The 17,809-nt window shown below is 48.1% G+C and overlaps 1 protein-coding gene across 4 annotated transcripts in view; it reads right to left on the bottom strand.

Moving 5' to 3' along the window:
• The window catches only part of Ttc7b (tetratricopeptide repeat domain 7B), a 234,360-nt gene that overhangs the window by 197,007 nt on the left and 19,544 nt on the right, over positions 1-17,809 (bottom strand). For 3 of the 4 annotated variants that reach the window (XM_076849750.2, XM_076849751.2, XM_076849753.2), the window contains exons 2-3: positions 15,686-15,840; positions 10,583-10,751 (exon numbers count right to left, since the gene is read on the bottom strand). In XM_076849750.2, coding sequence (XP_076705865.1) covers positions 10,583-10,751; positions 15,686-15,840 — 324 coding nt within the window. Of the gene's footprint in view, positions 1-10,582; positions 10,752-15,685; positions 15,841-17,809 lie in introns of those variants that run through there. The other variant, XM_076849754.2, reaches the window with a different exon arrangement.

Genomic DNA, 17,809 nt, shown 5'->3' with positions numbered 1-17,809 from the left:
GAAGGAGGGAGGAGGGATGGGAAGGGGGACGAAATTTGGAATGAATTTAACAAAATCATGTTATATTCATATATAAAGGTACCAGAGGGAACTTCACCTTTACATATGTTTGAAAGAAAGAGCGTTTAGTAAAGTAGGGAGAATAGGGATGGGGGAGGGAGGGGGACAGTGGGGATCAACATCAAAGTCCTTGAGTGTATGATTTTGTCAAAATGAACCCAAATACTATGTATAATTATAATGCTCTAATAAAAAACTATTAGAGATAATTAATAAGTTTAGATCAATATATAAAAACTAGTTGTATTTCTATAGCAATGACCAATCTCAAGATGAAATCAGAAAGAATTCTATACATAATAACATCAAAAAGAGTAAAATGCTTAGAATAAAAGTTAACAAAAGGAATGTAAGGCTTGTCACCAAAAATCTACAAAACATTTTTTAAATTAATGAAAGAAGACAGCCCATATTCACAGATTGTAAGACCTAACACTGTTAAGATGATAGTATTCCCCAAATTGACCTACAGATTCAATACAATCTCTATCAAAATTTTTCCTGCACTAATTTACAATATATCCTAAAATTCATGTGGAAATGTAACAGGTCCACAAGAGCCAAAATAATCTTGAAAAAAAAAAAAAAGTTGGAGGGGCTTACACTTCCCAAATTCAAAACTTACTATAGAGCTACATGTTAGTGAGCTTTTTGTCACTATGACCAAAATAGCTGACAAGAACAGCTTAAAAGAGAAAAAGGTTATTTTGAGCTCAAGTTTCAGAGGTTCAGTAGATAACAGGATGACTTCACTGCCCTAGGACCCAGATGAGGCAGAATATCATGGAGGAAGGCTGTGGCAGAGGAAAGCTACTCAGCTCATGGCAGCCAGGAGGCAGAGAGAGAGAAAGAGGAAGGGGCCAGGGGTAGGTACAGACCAGGACAATCCCCAGTGACCTACTTCCTCCAGGTACACCCTCTCTGCCTACAGCTACCACCCAGCTATCCATTCAAATTATTAATCTATCAGGTGGATTAGGCCACCAATAAGGTGACAGCTTCCTCGTTTCAGCCCTCAGAACATTCCTGCATTGCATAGCACATGAGTTTGGGGGCAGACATTAAAGATCCAAACCACAACATTACAGTAATACACTGCGGTACTGGCATAAGGATAGGCATATAGACCAAGAGAACAGAATTGAGAGTCCAGAAATAAACAATTACATTGATGTTTAATTGATTTAACAAGAATAACAGGACAATTCATTAGGGAAAGAATAGTCTTTTCAACAAACGGTGCTGGCACAACTAGAAATTCACATACAAAAGAATTTTTCCCAGCCAGGGGTGGTGGTACACGCCTATAATCCCGTGGCTCAGGAGGCTGAAGCAGGAGAATTGCGAGTTCAAAGCCAGCCTCAGCAAAAGCAAGGTGCTAAACAACTCAATGAGATCCTGTCTCTAAATAAAATACAAAATAGGGCTGGGGATGTGGCTCAGTGGTGGAGGGCCCTTGAGTTCAATTCCCAGTACCTATGCCCAAAGAAAAGAATTTTTCCCCTGTCCTCACAAACATATATTTGGATGAGAGACCAAATATATTTTGAGACAGCATCAAATCTCACTCAGTTGCTCAGCCTGGCTTCAAACTTGTAATCCTTCTGCCTCAGCCTCCCCAGGAGCTGGGATTACAAGTATGTGCCTGAAACATTTTGATGAGAGGCCAAAATGGATCAGAGACCTAAATTTAAGAGTTTAAAATATAAAACTATGCTGGGCACAGTGGCACACACCTGTAATCCCAGTGACTCAGGAGACTGAAGCAAGAGAATTTCAAGTTCAAGGCCAGCCTCAGCAATTTAACAAGACCTTGTTTAAAATAAAAAATAAAAGAGACTGAGGATGTGGTTCAGTGGTAATCACTCCTGAGCTCAACTCCTAGTTCAAAAAACAACAACAACAAACTCTTAGAATAAACAATAGGAGAAAATCTTCATAGCATTGATTAAACAATGTTTATTAGATACAAAATCAAAAGCATGAAAACAGAAGAAAAAATAGATAACCTGGACTTAATCAAAACTAAGAAATTTTTGCATTTCAAAGGTTAACATTAAGAAAGTGAAAAGAGGGGCGGGAGTCGTGGCTCAGCGGTAGAGCACTCGCATAGCACATGGGAGGCCCTGGGTTCGATCCTCAGCACTACATAAAATAAATAAATAAAATAAAGTTATATCCAACTACAACTAAAGAAAAAAAAAAAGAAATGAAAAAGAAAGAAAGAAAGTGAAAAGACAACCAGACTCGGATAAAATATTTACAACCATGTATCTGTACAAGACTGGAACACACAAAGAACCATTACAACTCAAAGAGTAAAAAGACAAATATTCCAATTTTAAATAGGCAAAGGGTTTGAATAGATATCTCTACAAACAAGATATACAAAAAGCAATAAGCACATGAAAAACTGCCCAATATCACTCGTCATTAGGCAACTGCAAATAAGTGAGGCTGGCTTCACCCGCCGTAGGACAGCTATCATCAAGGGACAGACACTGGCAACGCTGATGAGGATGCAGGGAACCTCTGTGCTGGTGAGGCTGCCTTGGAAAACAGCCATGACCAGCTCCTCGGAGCTGCCCGGTGACCTGGTGGCCAAGGGAAATGAGAATGTCTACCCAAAATCTCTATGCAGTGTTTATAGCAGCATTATTCAGAATTGCCAAAAGTGGAACCAACCCAGGGTTCACCAACTGAACGCAAGATTAACAATGTGCAAATGTGATCTTCACAGGACAGCACAGCGCTCAGCATCACCAGGACTGACACCTGCTCTCACGTGCAGGAACCTTAAAAGAGCAGACAAAGGGAAAGAGGACAATGTAAAAATTCTAATAGAATATGATTCATTTGCATAAAATGCCTAGTATAAACAAATAGACAGATAAATAATTAGCGATTGACTAGGGCTGCAGGTTGGGGATGGAGTTTGGGAAATAGGAAGTGACTGCTAATGAATACAGGTTTCTTTTTAGGCCTGGGTGATAGAATTTTTCAGAAATTGATGGTGGTGGTTATATAACATGGTAACTAAGTAAATTATATACCAATAAATGTTATTTTAAAAAGCTGGAAACATTGCCAGGTGCTGTGGCACACACCTCTAAGCTACTAGGGAGGTTAAGGCAGGAGGATCATAAGTTTGGGACTAGCCTCTGCAATTTAGTGAGACCCTGTCTCAAAATAAAAATAAAAAGGGCTGGGGATGTGGCTCAGTAGCAGGGAATTCCTGAGTTCCATCCCCAGTGCCAAAAAATAAATAATCAAATAAAAGCTATAAACAAGATTCCGAGAAGATGGTGGGAAGTCCCAGGAGTATCTTTCTGCTTAGGCAACAATGACATAGGCACAGTCTGTCCCATGTAACATTCTTGGAACCTGGAGTCTGTTAAAAGCTGGCAATGTCCAGAGGAAGGCTTGATGGTAACTTAGAGTCATGGTCAGCTCTTAGCGCAGCAGCAGCCATGCGAGTGTTCCCAGAGCCACCAACGTGCGGCCTACAGAAGCCAGGCAGCTAAGCATTCCCTCCAGTGACTGAAAAATTCCCCAATGTGATGAAAGAAATGAACACAAACATCCAAGAAGCTCAACAAACTCCAAGTTAGATGCACTGAAGAGACCTACATTATAACCAACTTAGCAAAGACAGAGAATGCTCAAAAAGCAAGAGAGAAGCGACTCACATAGAAGGAATCCTCTGTGGGTGATCAGGAGATAGCTCATCGGAAACATCCATGGCCCAAAATGCAGCGAGTGGGCCGATGTATTCAGAGTACTGGAAGAAGCACTCTGTTGGCCAAGAACCTGTGTCTGGCAAAGCTGTCCTTCCCGAGAGAGGAGCACCTGTGAGACTCCTAGGTAAACAAGGGCTGAGGGAGCGCACTGCTGCTGTGTCTGCACTGCTAGAAACGCTCAAGGAAGTCCTGCAGGTGGAACCAAGTGACACCAGACAGTCGCTCGAAGCTGTAGGGTGAACCAAGGATCTCAACAAAGGTGGATGCCTCCCCAGTGAAAGGACAGGGACTGGCAGAGGAGTGTGAACAACATGGTCCAACTACATGCTGTCTGTGAGAGACCATTCAGCAAACCAAAGTGAAAGGACGAAAAAAGATATTTCACATAAATAGTGACCAAAAGAAAAAGGGGTGGCTACACTAATATCTGAGAAAATACACTTTAAAAGAGTGCAACAGACTAAGGATTTTCTAGATTAATGAAAGGTTTAGCAAGATGTGACAGGTGAAAACATTTACACACCTGATAACCATCAAAATACGTGAACCAAATCCAGACAGAACTTAAGGGAGAAGTCGAGAATTCTGTATCAATTGTTCCACACTTAGTAAGGAATGGACGGACAGAAGGTAAGAAAACAGAACCTGCCACGTCAGCCGGCCAGACCCAGTGGACATACTCAGCACCCTGCCTGCCAACAGCAGCACGCACCTTCTTCTGAGGTGCCCACGGGAGCTTTTCCAGGATGGACCACATATTAGGCCACAAACTAAGTCAACATGTGGTGTATATTCACAGAATGGAACATCATTCACCTAGAAGGAAGGATTCTGACACCAGCTCAACAGGCAGGCCATGAGGACTTTATACTAAGTGAAGTACGCTGGTCACAAAAAGGAAACACTCATGACACAACAGCTTGGACTCTCCCCAGGCAACTGGCTCAAAATCAACCATAAGGCACGCCACTGTGTGGATGTCAAAATCTACATTTTTGAAAGTATTTAATGATATGGAAAAATAATTGTACACTCATGGAGTAAAAAAATATAAAAGAGTACATGGGTATAATCCCAATTAAATATAAAATTATATATATACTACATATTTTTAAATATACACTCAACAGTGGTTAACTACTCAAAGTGGCAGTAGGGTAACTGACAATATAGAAATGATTTTAAATAACTATCAATATATAAGTATATTTAATAGAAATATATGTGAATATTTTTTGTGACTATTTCATTTTTAATATAAATTTTTATATTTGTTTATTTTCCAAATACACTATACTGAGCACACAACTAAAAAATAAATGTTCATTTTTAAATGTAAAGGATTCTGTTGCGTGTTGGCCACAGCGAGAGAAGCTGGACCCTCACTGCAGGAAGGAAGACACACAGGTCTGGCCATCCCACAGGGCAGGCTCCACTTCTGGCAGCTCTCCTGTGGAAATCACATGGAAACGTACAGAGACCGGGGTACACCTCCTCCCAGCTTCATGTGTGGCCGTGAAAAGCTCTGTGCAGCACAGAGGCTGCTTAGCTAAGTAAGTTTTACCTCATGCACACAATGAGAAGCTCCACAGTCCCCCAAACTGCAGAGACGTGTCCATGGAAAGTGTTTATGATCCCTGGTGAAGTGGGAAAAGCAGGTCACAAAGCAGAGTACATTGTAAAATCCCCTTCTGATTAAAAAAAAAAAAAAAAATTACACATCTGAGAAGTGTAGGGACATACGGGAGGAGAGGCAAGAAGGTGCTAAGAGCCCACCTCGGGGGAGATGGGGAATAGGTCTTGCTCTGTCTTGCCTGAGCGTCTGGCTTTTATAACACACATGTGTTTGGTCTACATTCAGAACAATTAAATATCACATGGGAGAAAGGACAAGAGATCAATCCCAGGGACAACTGGAAGCATCACTGGCTACCCAAGCTCAAGAGCATGACAGGCGGGGCCTTCAGGCAGGGGGATGCGGGGTGTGGGGATGCGGGGACTGTGGGGGGTAAGGCTGTAGCCTGCTGCTGCTCCCAACCTCGGCTGTAGTGGGGTCACACTCTACAAAGCCCCTTTCATTGGCCTCCATTTACATATTTCAAAGCACCTTCCTGTTTCATCTTGGCCTTCTTAATACTCTTGTAAGGTTTTGTTAGAGCTCCGTCTTGTAAATTTAAAACATGAGACTTAGAGTGAGAACCTAGATTAAGGTATCTAGAAATCACAGAATAAAATCAGAGTGGAACAGCAGGTTACCTGACACCAGAGTCTCATCTCCCAGGGAGCAGAGCAGCCCCACCAGCCCTGGCCAGGTGGGCTGAGGCGTGTTTGGTCCCTTTATCACAGCAGAGCTACTTAGAAAGGCCATCTCCAGAGGCCACGCCATTTCCAGCTCTCACTCTCCTGACTGCACAGTTACCTCACGTCCCAGCACAAACGGTGGCCCTCTTTCTTTCTACTGCTCCCAGCCTCCTGTCTTGGGGGAACAACATCTGTGGTCACTTGGTATCCCAGAGATTCCCTGAGCCTTATCCCAGAGTCAGCCCTCCACTCGCCAGGTTAACCCAACCTGCCAGACACCGAGGAGCTTCTCACTCTTCCGCCTGTCCTTATGTCTCTACTCAGGTCTAAGAGATGGTGCGAGGGAGAGAAGGGGAGGAGGTGGCCTCAGCTCCGGGAGAGTGGGCACGTGGGTCTGTGCAGGTGCGCCCCGTGGCTGTCAGGGGAGAGTGGCCCATAGGTGCTCAGCATCTCACACACAGGTACAGAAAGCACGTCCAACCGTGACCAGCCAGGAGCCATGGCTCCCAGATCTCCCAACCCTCAAGACAGGCACCTGGGCAGAAATCCAAGCAGGGGAACCTGTAAAATGCCATCAGTAACTAAGCACCAACTATGTGACAGACACTGTGTTGGGTTCCCAAGGACAGCAAACGAGTGAGAGGAGAGTCTTCCTTTACAGGAGCTCACAGACAGGCAGGAGCATCTGGTGATGCTTCAACCAATTCTCTACATTTCTCAAACGATCCTAATCCACTATGCCAAGATGGCACCAGAAATGGGCATCTGTGAATGGGTGAGTCCCAGGTGGCTTCAGAGAGGACAGGAAACAGAACTTAAAAAAAAAAGAACTTACAGGAAGAAAATCAGGCAAGAGTGTGGAATTGAGGTGAAGGCATCAGGGGGTGGGCTGAGGACGGGGAGCAGGTACAAATCCAGGGCATTCTCCAGAGACCTGGATGCATTTTGCCTGAGGAGGCTGTGCATGGCTGAGGGAGACCAGCCCACATGCCAACAGGACAGAGTGACTGAGATCTGGGCTCACTGCTGAGCACGCTCCATTCAGCTCGAGTCCTCCCTGCCACTCACAGAGAGGCACAGGCTCTCAACTGGTTTCCCAGGACAAGTTCTGGTTTGACCTCTTCTTGCTCTAGACCCCCACCAAGGTTCTCTAACTTCCCTCTAACTTGCCTCAGTTTCCTTGTCTGCAAAACAGAAAGCATAATGGTGTTCACACTGTAGGGCAGCTGTGAGGCCTGAACGGGAAACCCAAAGAGGATGCAGTGCAGGGCACAGGAATCTCAGTGCACTCGGTCACTGAGGTCACTGGTAACTTCACCGGGTCTCCTTCTTTCATCTGTAAGCTTGGAGTTTGGAGAAGTAAAAAACAGTAAAGTCCCGCCTGGTGCCGTCCCATAGAAGGCCTCAGTAACTGAAGGATACTGGCTTCTGACTCCCAGCAAGCAATGGCCAACTCCCTTCCACTCAGAAGAGCAGATGTGTGGGAGCCATGGCATTTCCAGGCTGTCACGAGTCATCCATGGGCTGTGTGTAGACTGTTGCGCATAGTAGCCAAGTGCGAGGATAGGTCTGGCATTGCCAACTCCCTGTAGCACCCCCTCGGGGATTGATCACTTGATGCAGGTAAACCTTCCCTCAAGCTCTGCCTAAGATCCCATACAGCACCTGAGATGGGAGTGACCTGCAAAGATACCAATCAATCTGCTGACCACAGGACACCATGAAGCAAGACCTCGCCCTTGAATCCCTATCCCTGTTATAAAATAAATCAAACGCAGGCTCATGTTCCAGCCTACAAGTTTGACCCTGAAAGTCAAAGAGCCGTCCTGCCCTGCTTTCTGGATACTGCTTTCTGTGCCATGTGATTTTTCACAACCACCTTCTTAGCTTAATGTTGCAGCCAGTCTGTTTAAACCCAGTTTGTCCCATCTGCGCGGGTCATGATCGAGACCAGGCTCTGGCTAAAACCTTGGTCATGGTCATGTTTCATGTCAGCCTTTGGATCATCATGAAAAAGTCCAGGTGGACCTAGAAAGCATGCAGGTCAGTCCTGCTGCTTGGAGCAGTGCAAGGCAGCATGGGGAGGGGCGGAGCTGGGGACATTCCACTCAAGGGGCAGCTGCCCCATAGCCCCAATGTGGTCTGGCCATGGGGGTGGACAGGATAGCTCTCCCTTCTTTCCAAAGAAACTGGAAAAACAAATATTTAAGCAGAATGAAGGGGCTCGATGTTGAAATGCTAATTTACAAGTGTGGGGAACCTGAGCTAATGACGAACAGCTCCACCTGGGCAGTCACCTGCCACGGCACTCCTGCTTTAAGGTGCTTTGTACATCAGCAGTCATGGGCTCTCTTGCCAACTGTCTCTCCTTTAAATTCTCTGGAACCTTGGCAAAGAAACAGCCAAGACTGAATGTCTCTTAAGCCCTCAGAGAGTTCACCTGTCTTTGGGCGTCTCGGTCAACTGGGCTGGCAAGTCCCGGGTTGTTATGAGTCACTCCTACGCCCCCCTCCCACCCACTCCACAACACACTCATCTATTAAGCTACCGTCTCATCGTGCCCGCTGTGTGCCAGGTGCCTTTCAGCACTGCATGCGTACTCTCTCACACGGTCCTGATGACCTGCTGAGACCCCTATGTGGAGAGACTGAGGAACAAAAGAATTTGCACAAGGACACCAGACCAGTGCGTGCCCGAGGTGGGAGCTGGACTCAGGCTGGCAGTTCAGCTGGTCTCCCTCCACTCTACACTGCTCTAGCTGCCAACCAGGCTCTCAGGGGCCTGGAGCCTCCAAAGCTGCTGTCCACTTTCTCTACACGAGTGGTCATCCCTCTTCCTGCACACATGTGACTCTACTCACATTCCCAGAGCTCAGAAACTAGCCAGACTTGGACACCTCTTGAGCCAGCCAGTGTTCCAAGAGTCAACTGTCACACTCATAGCTGGAGGGTCACTTAACAATGTCACCAGGGCAGACTTGGGGACCAAGTCTCCTTTCCCACCTTGCATGGCAGCCAAAAGACAGCTGGCACTGTCACCAGCAGACAGCCTGCCTCCACCCTGCTATGTCTGGGCCAATGTGAAGACCTGAGCTCAGGCCCCCAAGCCACCTCCATCCTCCACCAATGACCCAGCTGCTGGCCACAAGCCACTGGGGCCCAGGTCAATTGGGTGACTGGAAAGTGACAGATGAAGCTTTGCCCTCATTCCAGAATATCGTTCCTGGCCCCAAACAGCACATGTATGTGTGCAACACACACACAACAGCTTCCAGCAGCCCAGGGAATGTGGGAAGCTGAGTGAGCACAAGAGAGAGAAGAGGGCCACTGAGCGCAGAGCCCAGCACAGCACACAACACGGCACATGCCAACAAAAGCGGAGGTTCCCAGGCTCCCGAGACCACCTCGAAGCCTATGCCCACTAAGCTGCCCGAGAGCCACATCAAGAGCAATGGCATCTTTTCCTGGTCCACAGGGACATTTAGAATTAATTAGATGAATCTGGAAGACCTCTCAGCTCCCCAGGGAACTGGGTGTATATATCAATCCTGTCACAAAGTCAACACTGCACAGAACACCTGAGTCCCACAGACTGGACCCCCTGGAGCCCCAACATCTTGGACAGAATGTGCTGGCAGTACTCAAGTGGCCAGCTCGCTGCTGTTCTAGAGGGTCAGGCCCAGGGCCCTGTGTAAGCCACAGTCAGTCACAATGCACAGTCAGGACTGCAGGAGCAGGAGGCAGAGGGGGTCCTTCAGAGACTGACTTCTTAGTATTGGGAAGTCCAGATCCAAGTGTCCCTGCTGAAGGCCACCTGCAAAGGTATCACCCACCCCTGGCTATTACCATTAGCTGCCTTGTTTGGGGCTGGCATCTAAAGATATTCACTGAGCACTGAGCATGTGCCGGGCACCATAAAGAGCTTTACGTACAGTATTTTACTTCATCCTGACACTAATTCTATGAAGTGAATGTGACTGCACCATTACAGAGACAGAATCGGCAGCTTAGCAACAATAATACCTGTGTCCTGCCTTTTCTTTCTGTGAGATTGCATCCTACCATGCTAGACTACAAGCTCCCTCTGACCCTTCAGTAGGGACCCTGTTAATCATCAAAGGAACCGCTGTGGATTGACCTTAACTAGTCAGGGGTGACATTAATGAATAAAAAACATGGTAGAGCATGTGGGAAGTTGATCACATGACATACACTGTCCAGTTACTCAATTATCAAGAAAAGTCCCCAGTGAAGTTGCACATTAATAACCAAGAAACTCTACTGAAATGCTTCTCCTTCATTCCCTTGAGCAAGAATCAAAGAACTCAAGCTCTGAGGAAACAGAGTGTTGCTGAGCTTAAAACCATCCCAAGTGCTCAGTGGGGCATCACAGGGGCCTAGCTGGGATTCTCACAGGGGACTCCTGGGAGGCTCTGCTACCCCCAGCGACATGACACGGAGGGAAAAAGGCCCAGGTCTCACCTTTGGTGGCGTAGGATTCTGCAATCATCCGCAGCCTGTACGGAGGGACAGCTGTCAGTGGCAGGTCATCAAGGCCCACCCGGGCGTAAATGTTCAGAGCTTCTTTATAATCTCCTTCCACATAATTCAGCTTGGCCATGATCAGATTGGACTCTTGTAGGAATTCTGACTAGAAGGAAAAGGAGAGAAAGGCATTTTCCTACAGTATTTTGTGGGATGCTCCCTCAGGGCCCAGCCATCTACTGCCATAAAGCCCGCCGCCCCCACATGAAAACCGGCCCATCAATGTTCACAGCATATTACCCACAACAGCCCAAAGCACGAACAACCCAAGTATCCATAAAAATGTGGTCTAGCCATAAAATAGAATATTGGTCATAATCAAAAATTAAGTACCACAATACAGAGGAAACCCCCAAACATTATTCCAAGTCAAAGATCAGCACAAAAGCCCACATATTGTATGCCTCCATTATAGGAAACATCTAGAAGAGGCAAATCTGCAGTCAGGAAATAAGTCGGTGTGCCAAGGGCTGGGGTTTGGGAAGTAGGAATATCGACCGATGGCTGCATGCATGGTTCCTTTGGGGCGTGCTGAAATGTTCCAGGGTATCATGGTAACAGTCTGCATAACTTCAGGAAGATGCTAAGAACCACTGCACTGTACACTTTAAGTGGATGAACTAAACATCATGGGAATCATACCTCAAGGTCGTTGTGAAAACAAATAACCCAGACCCCTGCGGCTCCCCTCGGGCCCTGGGCTGCGCTGGGCCCCAGATGGAAGGAACACTTCCCTAGTAAGCACTACAACGATGTGAGCACCTTCTCCAAACAAGAGAGGCCACTGCCTAGTGTCCTGGGGTCCTGTCCCTGGCACTGGACATGCACAGACCAAAGCCCAAATCACCCACACGGGGCTTGCCAAGTGGCTACGAGGTCAAGACTTACTTTCCCATCAGGGGCCATGTTTCCCACTGAGTGATCAAGCCTGTGAAGCTGCTGCTGACCAGAGTCCTCCTTCCTGCGGCTGAGGGCTGTGGCAGGTCTGAGGGGTCACCTTCCTTCCTGTCCCCTCTCGACCCCAAGTGCCACCTCCTCTGCCTTGCCGTCCCCAGCCTCACTGACTGGAGACAAGAGGTGACCCAGCCATCTAGACTAGGAAACACATCCATCACCTCTCCTGGGCCTTCTCCTCACAGCTAAGTTGTCACGCTTGGTGGCTCTGCTCAGAGAGTCACACCGGCACTCCTCTGTCACCTGCGGCTCTGACAGGTAGGTGACAAAACACAGGAGAGCAGGCAGAGCATGGAGAAGCAGCCCTGTCTGCCAAAGGGGTCGACACTTCTTTGAAGGGCGCAGGGACACCAGACAGTGTAACAGGCCTTAGGAAGGCCACTGTGCTGAGAGTAGCGACTCTTTACTGAGGCCTGCGAGGCCCTGTGGGGACTAAAAGCAGGGTCAGCCCCAGCACCCCTGCTTCCTCTTCTGTCTGCCTCCTTGACTACCTTCAACTCCAGGTGAGGCGCCTCACTCCTACGCAGAGGCCTGTGATCACCAAGGAGCCTTCCTCTCAACCCAGTAACACACGGGCTTAGCCTACCTTGTCCTCCTGGGAGACTGAGGCAAGAGCGGCAGCCTCCCGTTCTGTCCCCCTGAATGGTGCCTACAAGTCCCCAGACATCACCCCTCCCAGAATCACAGGTCTGACAGGCGAACACACTGAAAGCAGGTGGAAGTTGCCCCCGCCAGTCAGAAGGACTACCACAGAGCCACCTGGCAGAGCTTCCTGGCAGACCCGGGCCTGAGAGCACAGCCCAGTAGACCACAGTCTGATCAACGCTGCTCAGTTAGGCACCCTCCCGCCCTCCACCCTGATTCCTCCTCCTTTAAATCCAAAGCTCCTGACAGTGCCCCAAAGACAGGGCCAGGACACCAAGTGTCATCTGCCTTCCCAAGGTGGCCACATGATTCGTTTCCTCTTCTGCTCTCGCCATGACCTTTTCCACTGGTTTTTTGGGTCGAGTGGCCAGAACTGGAGTTAGGCCTCAGGCCTAGGACGCCAGTAACAGCACCACCAAGCATGGGAGGACAGCAAAGGACCAAGGCCACGCAGAGGGTGTCAGAGGGGCCCAGGGAGAGGGTCCCGTGCAGGAAGTCAGAGCTTCCTGGAGACAGACTTGAGAAGGTGAAAGAGCTTTGAAAAAAGCACCCACCGCAGGGTAAAGCAGCTCCAGGGCTGGGTACTTCAGAGAGTTTCCTAGGAGACTCTGGAGTCCCCCCTCCTTCCCCAGCTCTCCACACCTGAGCCCTGGCGTTAGCCAATTGAAGGGAGAATAGGAGCTGGTGCCAAATGGGGTCAGAGGATCATCCAGAAAGGTGACAGAGTCCTGGGGGTGAGTGGTTGTGATGATGCACGTAACATCACTGAGCTGTGTACTAATGGTGGTTCAAATGATCCATTTTACGTTAAGTATATTTTGCTACAAGAAAAGTAAGTCTTAAAATCTGCTTGGAGAAACTCATAGTCCGGAGGCACAGGATGGACACCCCAGGAGGGCCTTGCCAGGAGAGCTTGCCCGCAGCAGTGACAGCAAGAAAGTAACTCTGCCCAGGCCACCCAGCTCCAGAGTGGAGGCAGAGCCCCAGCACAGGACCAGGTTCTGCCTTGTGTATAATAAGCACAATCTTCTTGCCCTAAACCAGAAGCAACCTCCTCATCCAAGGCTCCATCAGCCCTCACTGCAGGCTGACTGCTCCTCCCAGCCTCGGTCACTTGAGACACATTGGACTTTACAAGTTCCACATTAGCCAGTGTGAGTGTGGCAACACACCTGTGTAGAAGCTGCTCGACTCTAGAATATGCTTTATAAGGTAAAGGAAGCTAAAAACAGCAACAAGAGGAAAACCCTTTGGTAGAAGCAATAAAACAACAGTAAAGGGCAGGTGTCCAGTGGGGTAGAGCTTTGAAAGCACTTCCATTTTTCAGCCTTAAAACAACCCTGACCCATGTCAGCCTTAGTTGAGAAACATGAGTTCAGAGAAGTTAAATAACTTCCCAAGATGGCACAGTTTATAAGTCCAGGACAGGGACTCAAACTGTGGAATTTCAACTTGAAATTCAAGGGCTGGGGATGTGGCTCAAGCGGTAGCACGCTCGCCTGGCATGCGTGCGTCCCGGGTTCGATCCTCAGCACCACATACAAACAAAGATGTTGTGTCCGCCGAAATCTAAAGAATAAATACTAAAAAAACTCTCTCTCTCTCCCTCTCTCTCTCTCACTCTCTCTTTAAAAAAAAAAAAAAGAAAAAAGAAAAAGAAATGCAACGTTCTTACTACCACATTGGTTTGAAGAGGACAGAGAATAAAGACCACGGAGATAAATGGCTAATGTTTCAAGATGAAGGTTAAGGATAGGAAAGAATTGAGCAGGATGTCTCCCTTAACACACAGTCACAGGCTCATACCTGGCAGGACACTTGGGTCTGAATGACTATCCTGTGAGCTGTGGCCCCACAGGCCCACTGTCCCTCCACTCTCTCCTGCTGACCAAGACTCACCCCAGTGTCTTTTGGTTAAGAACAGCGGATATGCAGACAAACACTCCCTAACTTCATCCTAGGTGACCTGGCCCTGAGGACAAAAGGAGGGGTGATGAAGGCCTAGTGTAAGGCCCAAGTACAATGGCAGGTCCCCATGAGCCTGGGCTTCCCAGTGACAGCGGTGCCCTTGAGCCGGCCTCCCAGGGGCTAAGGTGGTCCAGTGCAGACAGAGAACCAGAGACCTTCTGAAAGGTGTCCTCTGTCAGCACTTCCAGAAGGCATGAGGCACAGCCAGAGGGCTCAGCGAGGCACAGCCAGCAGAGAGTAACACCATCTTTCCAGGGCTTCCCAAGCCTCCCTGGGACAGAGGCAGGGAGGTGGCCAGATGTCCAGGAGGAAGAACATGAATGAAGGCTCATAGTCTCAGAGTCTGTGGGAACTGAGAGAATCCAAGCTCAGGCCTGCAAAAGCCCATTAAAAACCATAGAACCTTGCCCCAGAGAGGAGCGTGACCTCCCCAGGGTCACACAGCAAGTTGGAAGCAAACTCACGTTTCCAATACAGATGCAAAAGGTAGAGCCAAAAAAATCTGGCTTCTAACAACAGGTGGGTGAGTGCGTACAAATGGACAAGAGTGAAGACCAAAGAAGTAGCCCCAGAAGATTCTGAGACAAGAAGAGAAGGAAAGTGAAAGAGAACCCATCATCAAAGGAAAAAAGAAGTCAGAGCTTCAAGAGTTCACATATAACTCTTTGTCCTCAGTGGAAATATATTCTGGGGGGAAAGGGGGCCCTAAGGGAGATGAAGGGACCCGGAGGATGGGGCTGAGATGCAGTTAATCATTTCAACAGAGTGGCCTCAGAAAGCAGTGAGGGCCAGACTTCAGTGATGGGCAGGGTCCACAGCTAAAGGGCTGGGAGGAGAGGCGGGGCGAACACGGAGAGATGCCCCTGTGGAAGGCGAGGGGTGGGAGGGGTTCCCGAGGAGCAAGCGGGGAAAGTAGGTGAGGAGCAGAGTGTGACTGGAAGGCAGACCAATGGGGAGCTGCAGTGTCCCATGCGAGGAGACAAGGGTCCAGGCTCAGGCAGGGAAGCTCCTGGTGCCCCCCACTCAGAGGCAGTGCCAGGCCTGTGGGAGTCAGTATGAAACCCCTGGCTCTGGGCCAGAGTGGCCCATTGCATTCACAAGCCACATGATTTGGTTAGGAAATTGTGCACTGATGACGCTCACAACCAACTTCTCTCTCTTCTAGAGTGGGGCAAAGCGTCAGGCTGTTCTCTAAGCCTCAGAGTAACGCTGAGGTCACTCTGTTGAGGCTTTACTTCAAGCACCGTGGGAGAATGGTGCCTTCTGTCAGGATGGTAGGTCACTGAGCACTCTCAGAGAGAGCCCCCCAGGGGTTCAGCTTGATGGCCCGGGAAGCTGGCCTGCTTCCAAAAGACGAGCCGTGCTGTGTGCAGAAGCACTCCAACATGGCCACCCTTCCCAGCCAAGGCCTCCCAGAGGAGATGATGCCAGCATCCTTTGCTGTCCCTGCTTCATCCCAGAGGCCCACAGTACCTTGAGGTTCCCTCGGTCTAGGGCGGCGGTCAGATGCTTGCGGACCTCGGTCAGCTGGGGCTTGGGGCCTCGGGGACTGGCCCCCTGCCTCAGCGGGTGTTCCTTCAGGTACTGCTCCAGCTTCGACTCCCCCAGGAGGAGTTCTGCCATGTCATCTACAAAACAAAGGGAGTCACTTAGTGGGAGCAAGGGACGGGTGGGCTGGGAAGCACCTGAGGACCCTGCTCCCCATGGCTCTAGCCCAGCAAGGTCCTCCTGAGGCCTCAGAAGCTTAGATGGGGTCTCACAGGCACTGTTCATTAGCAAGGAATGTACTGAGCCCTGTTCACTAGCAAGGAATGTCCAGCCGTGTTGGCCAAGCACTCCGTCATCTGCTGTCTCACATCTGCTGACTCCAGAGGGATGGCTACACATTAACATGGAGAGAGTCAAGTTCAGGAGGGAGAAAACAAGACTGTCTTTTGATAGGGGCTGGGTTGTGGCTCAGTGGTAGAGCACTTGCCTAGCATGTGTAAGGCATTGGTTCAATTCTCAGCATCACAAATAAATAAATGAATTAAATAAAGGTTCATCAACATCTAAAAATTAAAAAAAAAAAAAAAAAAGAAGAAGATACAGTATGATCTAACAACACACAAAAAACAATGTGACGCATTTCCAAGAGTGGGCAGTGAGGTCTGGCTCTTCTGCGAACATGGACGTGAGCTGGTGGGACAGCTCTATCTGTACAGCTTCTTCATTTTTTTTTTTTTTTTTTTGCAATACCAGGAATTAAACCCAGGGCCTCACACATGCTGGCCAGGCACTCCACCCCCGGCTCTTTTTTTTTTTATTTTTTTTATTTTGAGACAGGATCTCTGAGTCGCCCAGACTGGCCTGGAGCTTCGATCCTCCCCTCAGCCTCCTGAGAGCTGGGATTACAGGTTTTTCCACCACACCTGGATAAAAGTCAGGTTCTTAAAATGAGTTTGGATAAAAAAGACCTAGATGCAAGGTCTCTCTGTCTCAAAGTCAAAACTACATAGACACTGATGTCTAGGCATATTCACAGAAGTTTTCACTCCTAAGATTAGTTACCACTTTGTAGTGTCTACACTGGCTGGTTGATTAGAATAAAAAGCTCACCCCAGGCTTAGCCCTTTGGAACCCCTACACCAGACTGCTCTGACTGCACCCACAGCAGCTCGGACACCCAGCTGAGCATGGTCTATTTTTCTGTGGTGGACAGAAAATAATTGTAACAAAATATAAAATCAGTTTTTAAAAAGTCTAGAAGAATAAGTCTCAAATCCACAATAGCAGTTACCCCTGGGGTACAGGGAAACTTTGATGGGGTGGCAGCCAAAATGGACTTTAGCATCACTTTTATTTAACACCCTGGTCCTAGAAAGGAGAAAGATTTGACTATTAAATGCAATTTAAAATTAACTCACACAACAATCCCTGAGGACCCCACTACGAGGCTAGTGCTCAGCCCATCAAAGGCCCAGGGCCAGAAAAGCCTCCTATACATCCATGTTAGTCAACCCAAACTGCAGTCCACACGCCATAGAGAGCCCTGTCTGTATACTGAGAAGCTGAAATCATATTTAGACACAAGACCTAGATTCCGGGAGGAGCCCATGAGCAGCAGGATAGGGCTGGGGTAAGCTACTGGGCACAGGAATTCTTAAGACAGTCAAGAATACAAAGCAAGTTTCCCATAAGGAGGAGAGAAGATCTGATGGTCAGCAGTAGCGTCCAACCAGAGGACAATGAAGCAATGCCCACAGAAGGAACAGAGACACGGTGTGGTCTCTCCAGATGGAACCAGCCCAAACACCAGCCGGCTAGGAAAGCAATAGGCAGCATCCCCCGGAAACGTGAGCCTTTCTTGAGAAAGGAAATCTCCTATGACACTGTCCAAAGCCAGGATGTGTCTTACACTAACAGACTCTCTACAAATCTGCCACATTTCAAGTGATCAGTAGCTACCAGTAGCCAATGACCATCACATCAGGTGAGAGTGTGATCATTGCTTAGAGAGTACATCTAAATATTTATTTCTATGTCTGTCATGACCCTATAAAGATATCTAAAATAATCTAACAAAAACAACAGGAATTTCTGAACAATAGAGTTGGA

This window comes from Callospermophilus lateralis, chromosome 3 (genome assembly GCF_048772815.1).
Source record: "Callospermophilus lateralis isolate mCalLat2 chromosome 3, mCalLat2.hap1, whole genome shotgun sequence".
Classification (NCBI taxonomy): domain Eukaryota; kingdom Metazoa; phylum Chordata; class Mammalia; order Rodentia; family Sciuridae; genus Callospermophilus; species Callospermophilus lateralis.
This window is presented reverse-complemented; position numbering and strand designations above follow the sequence as displayed.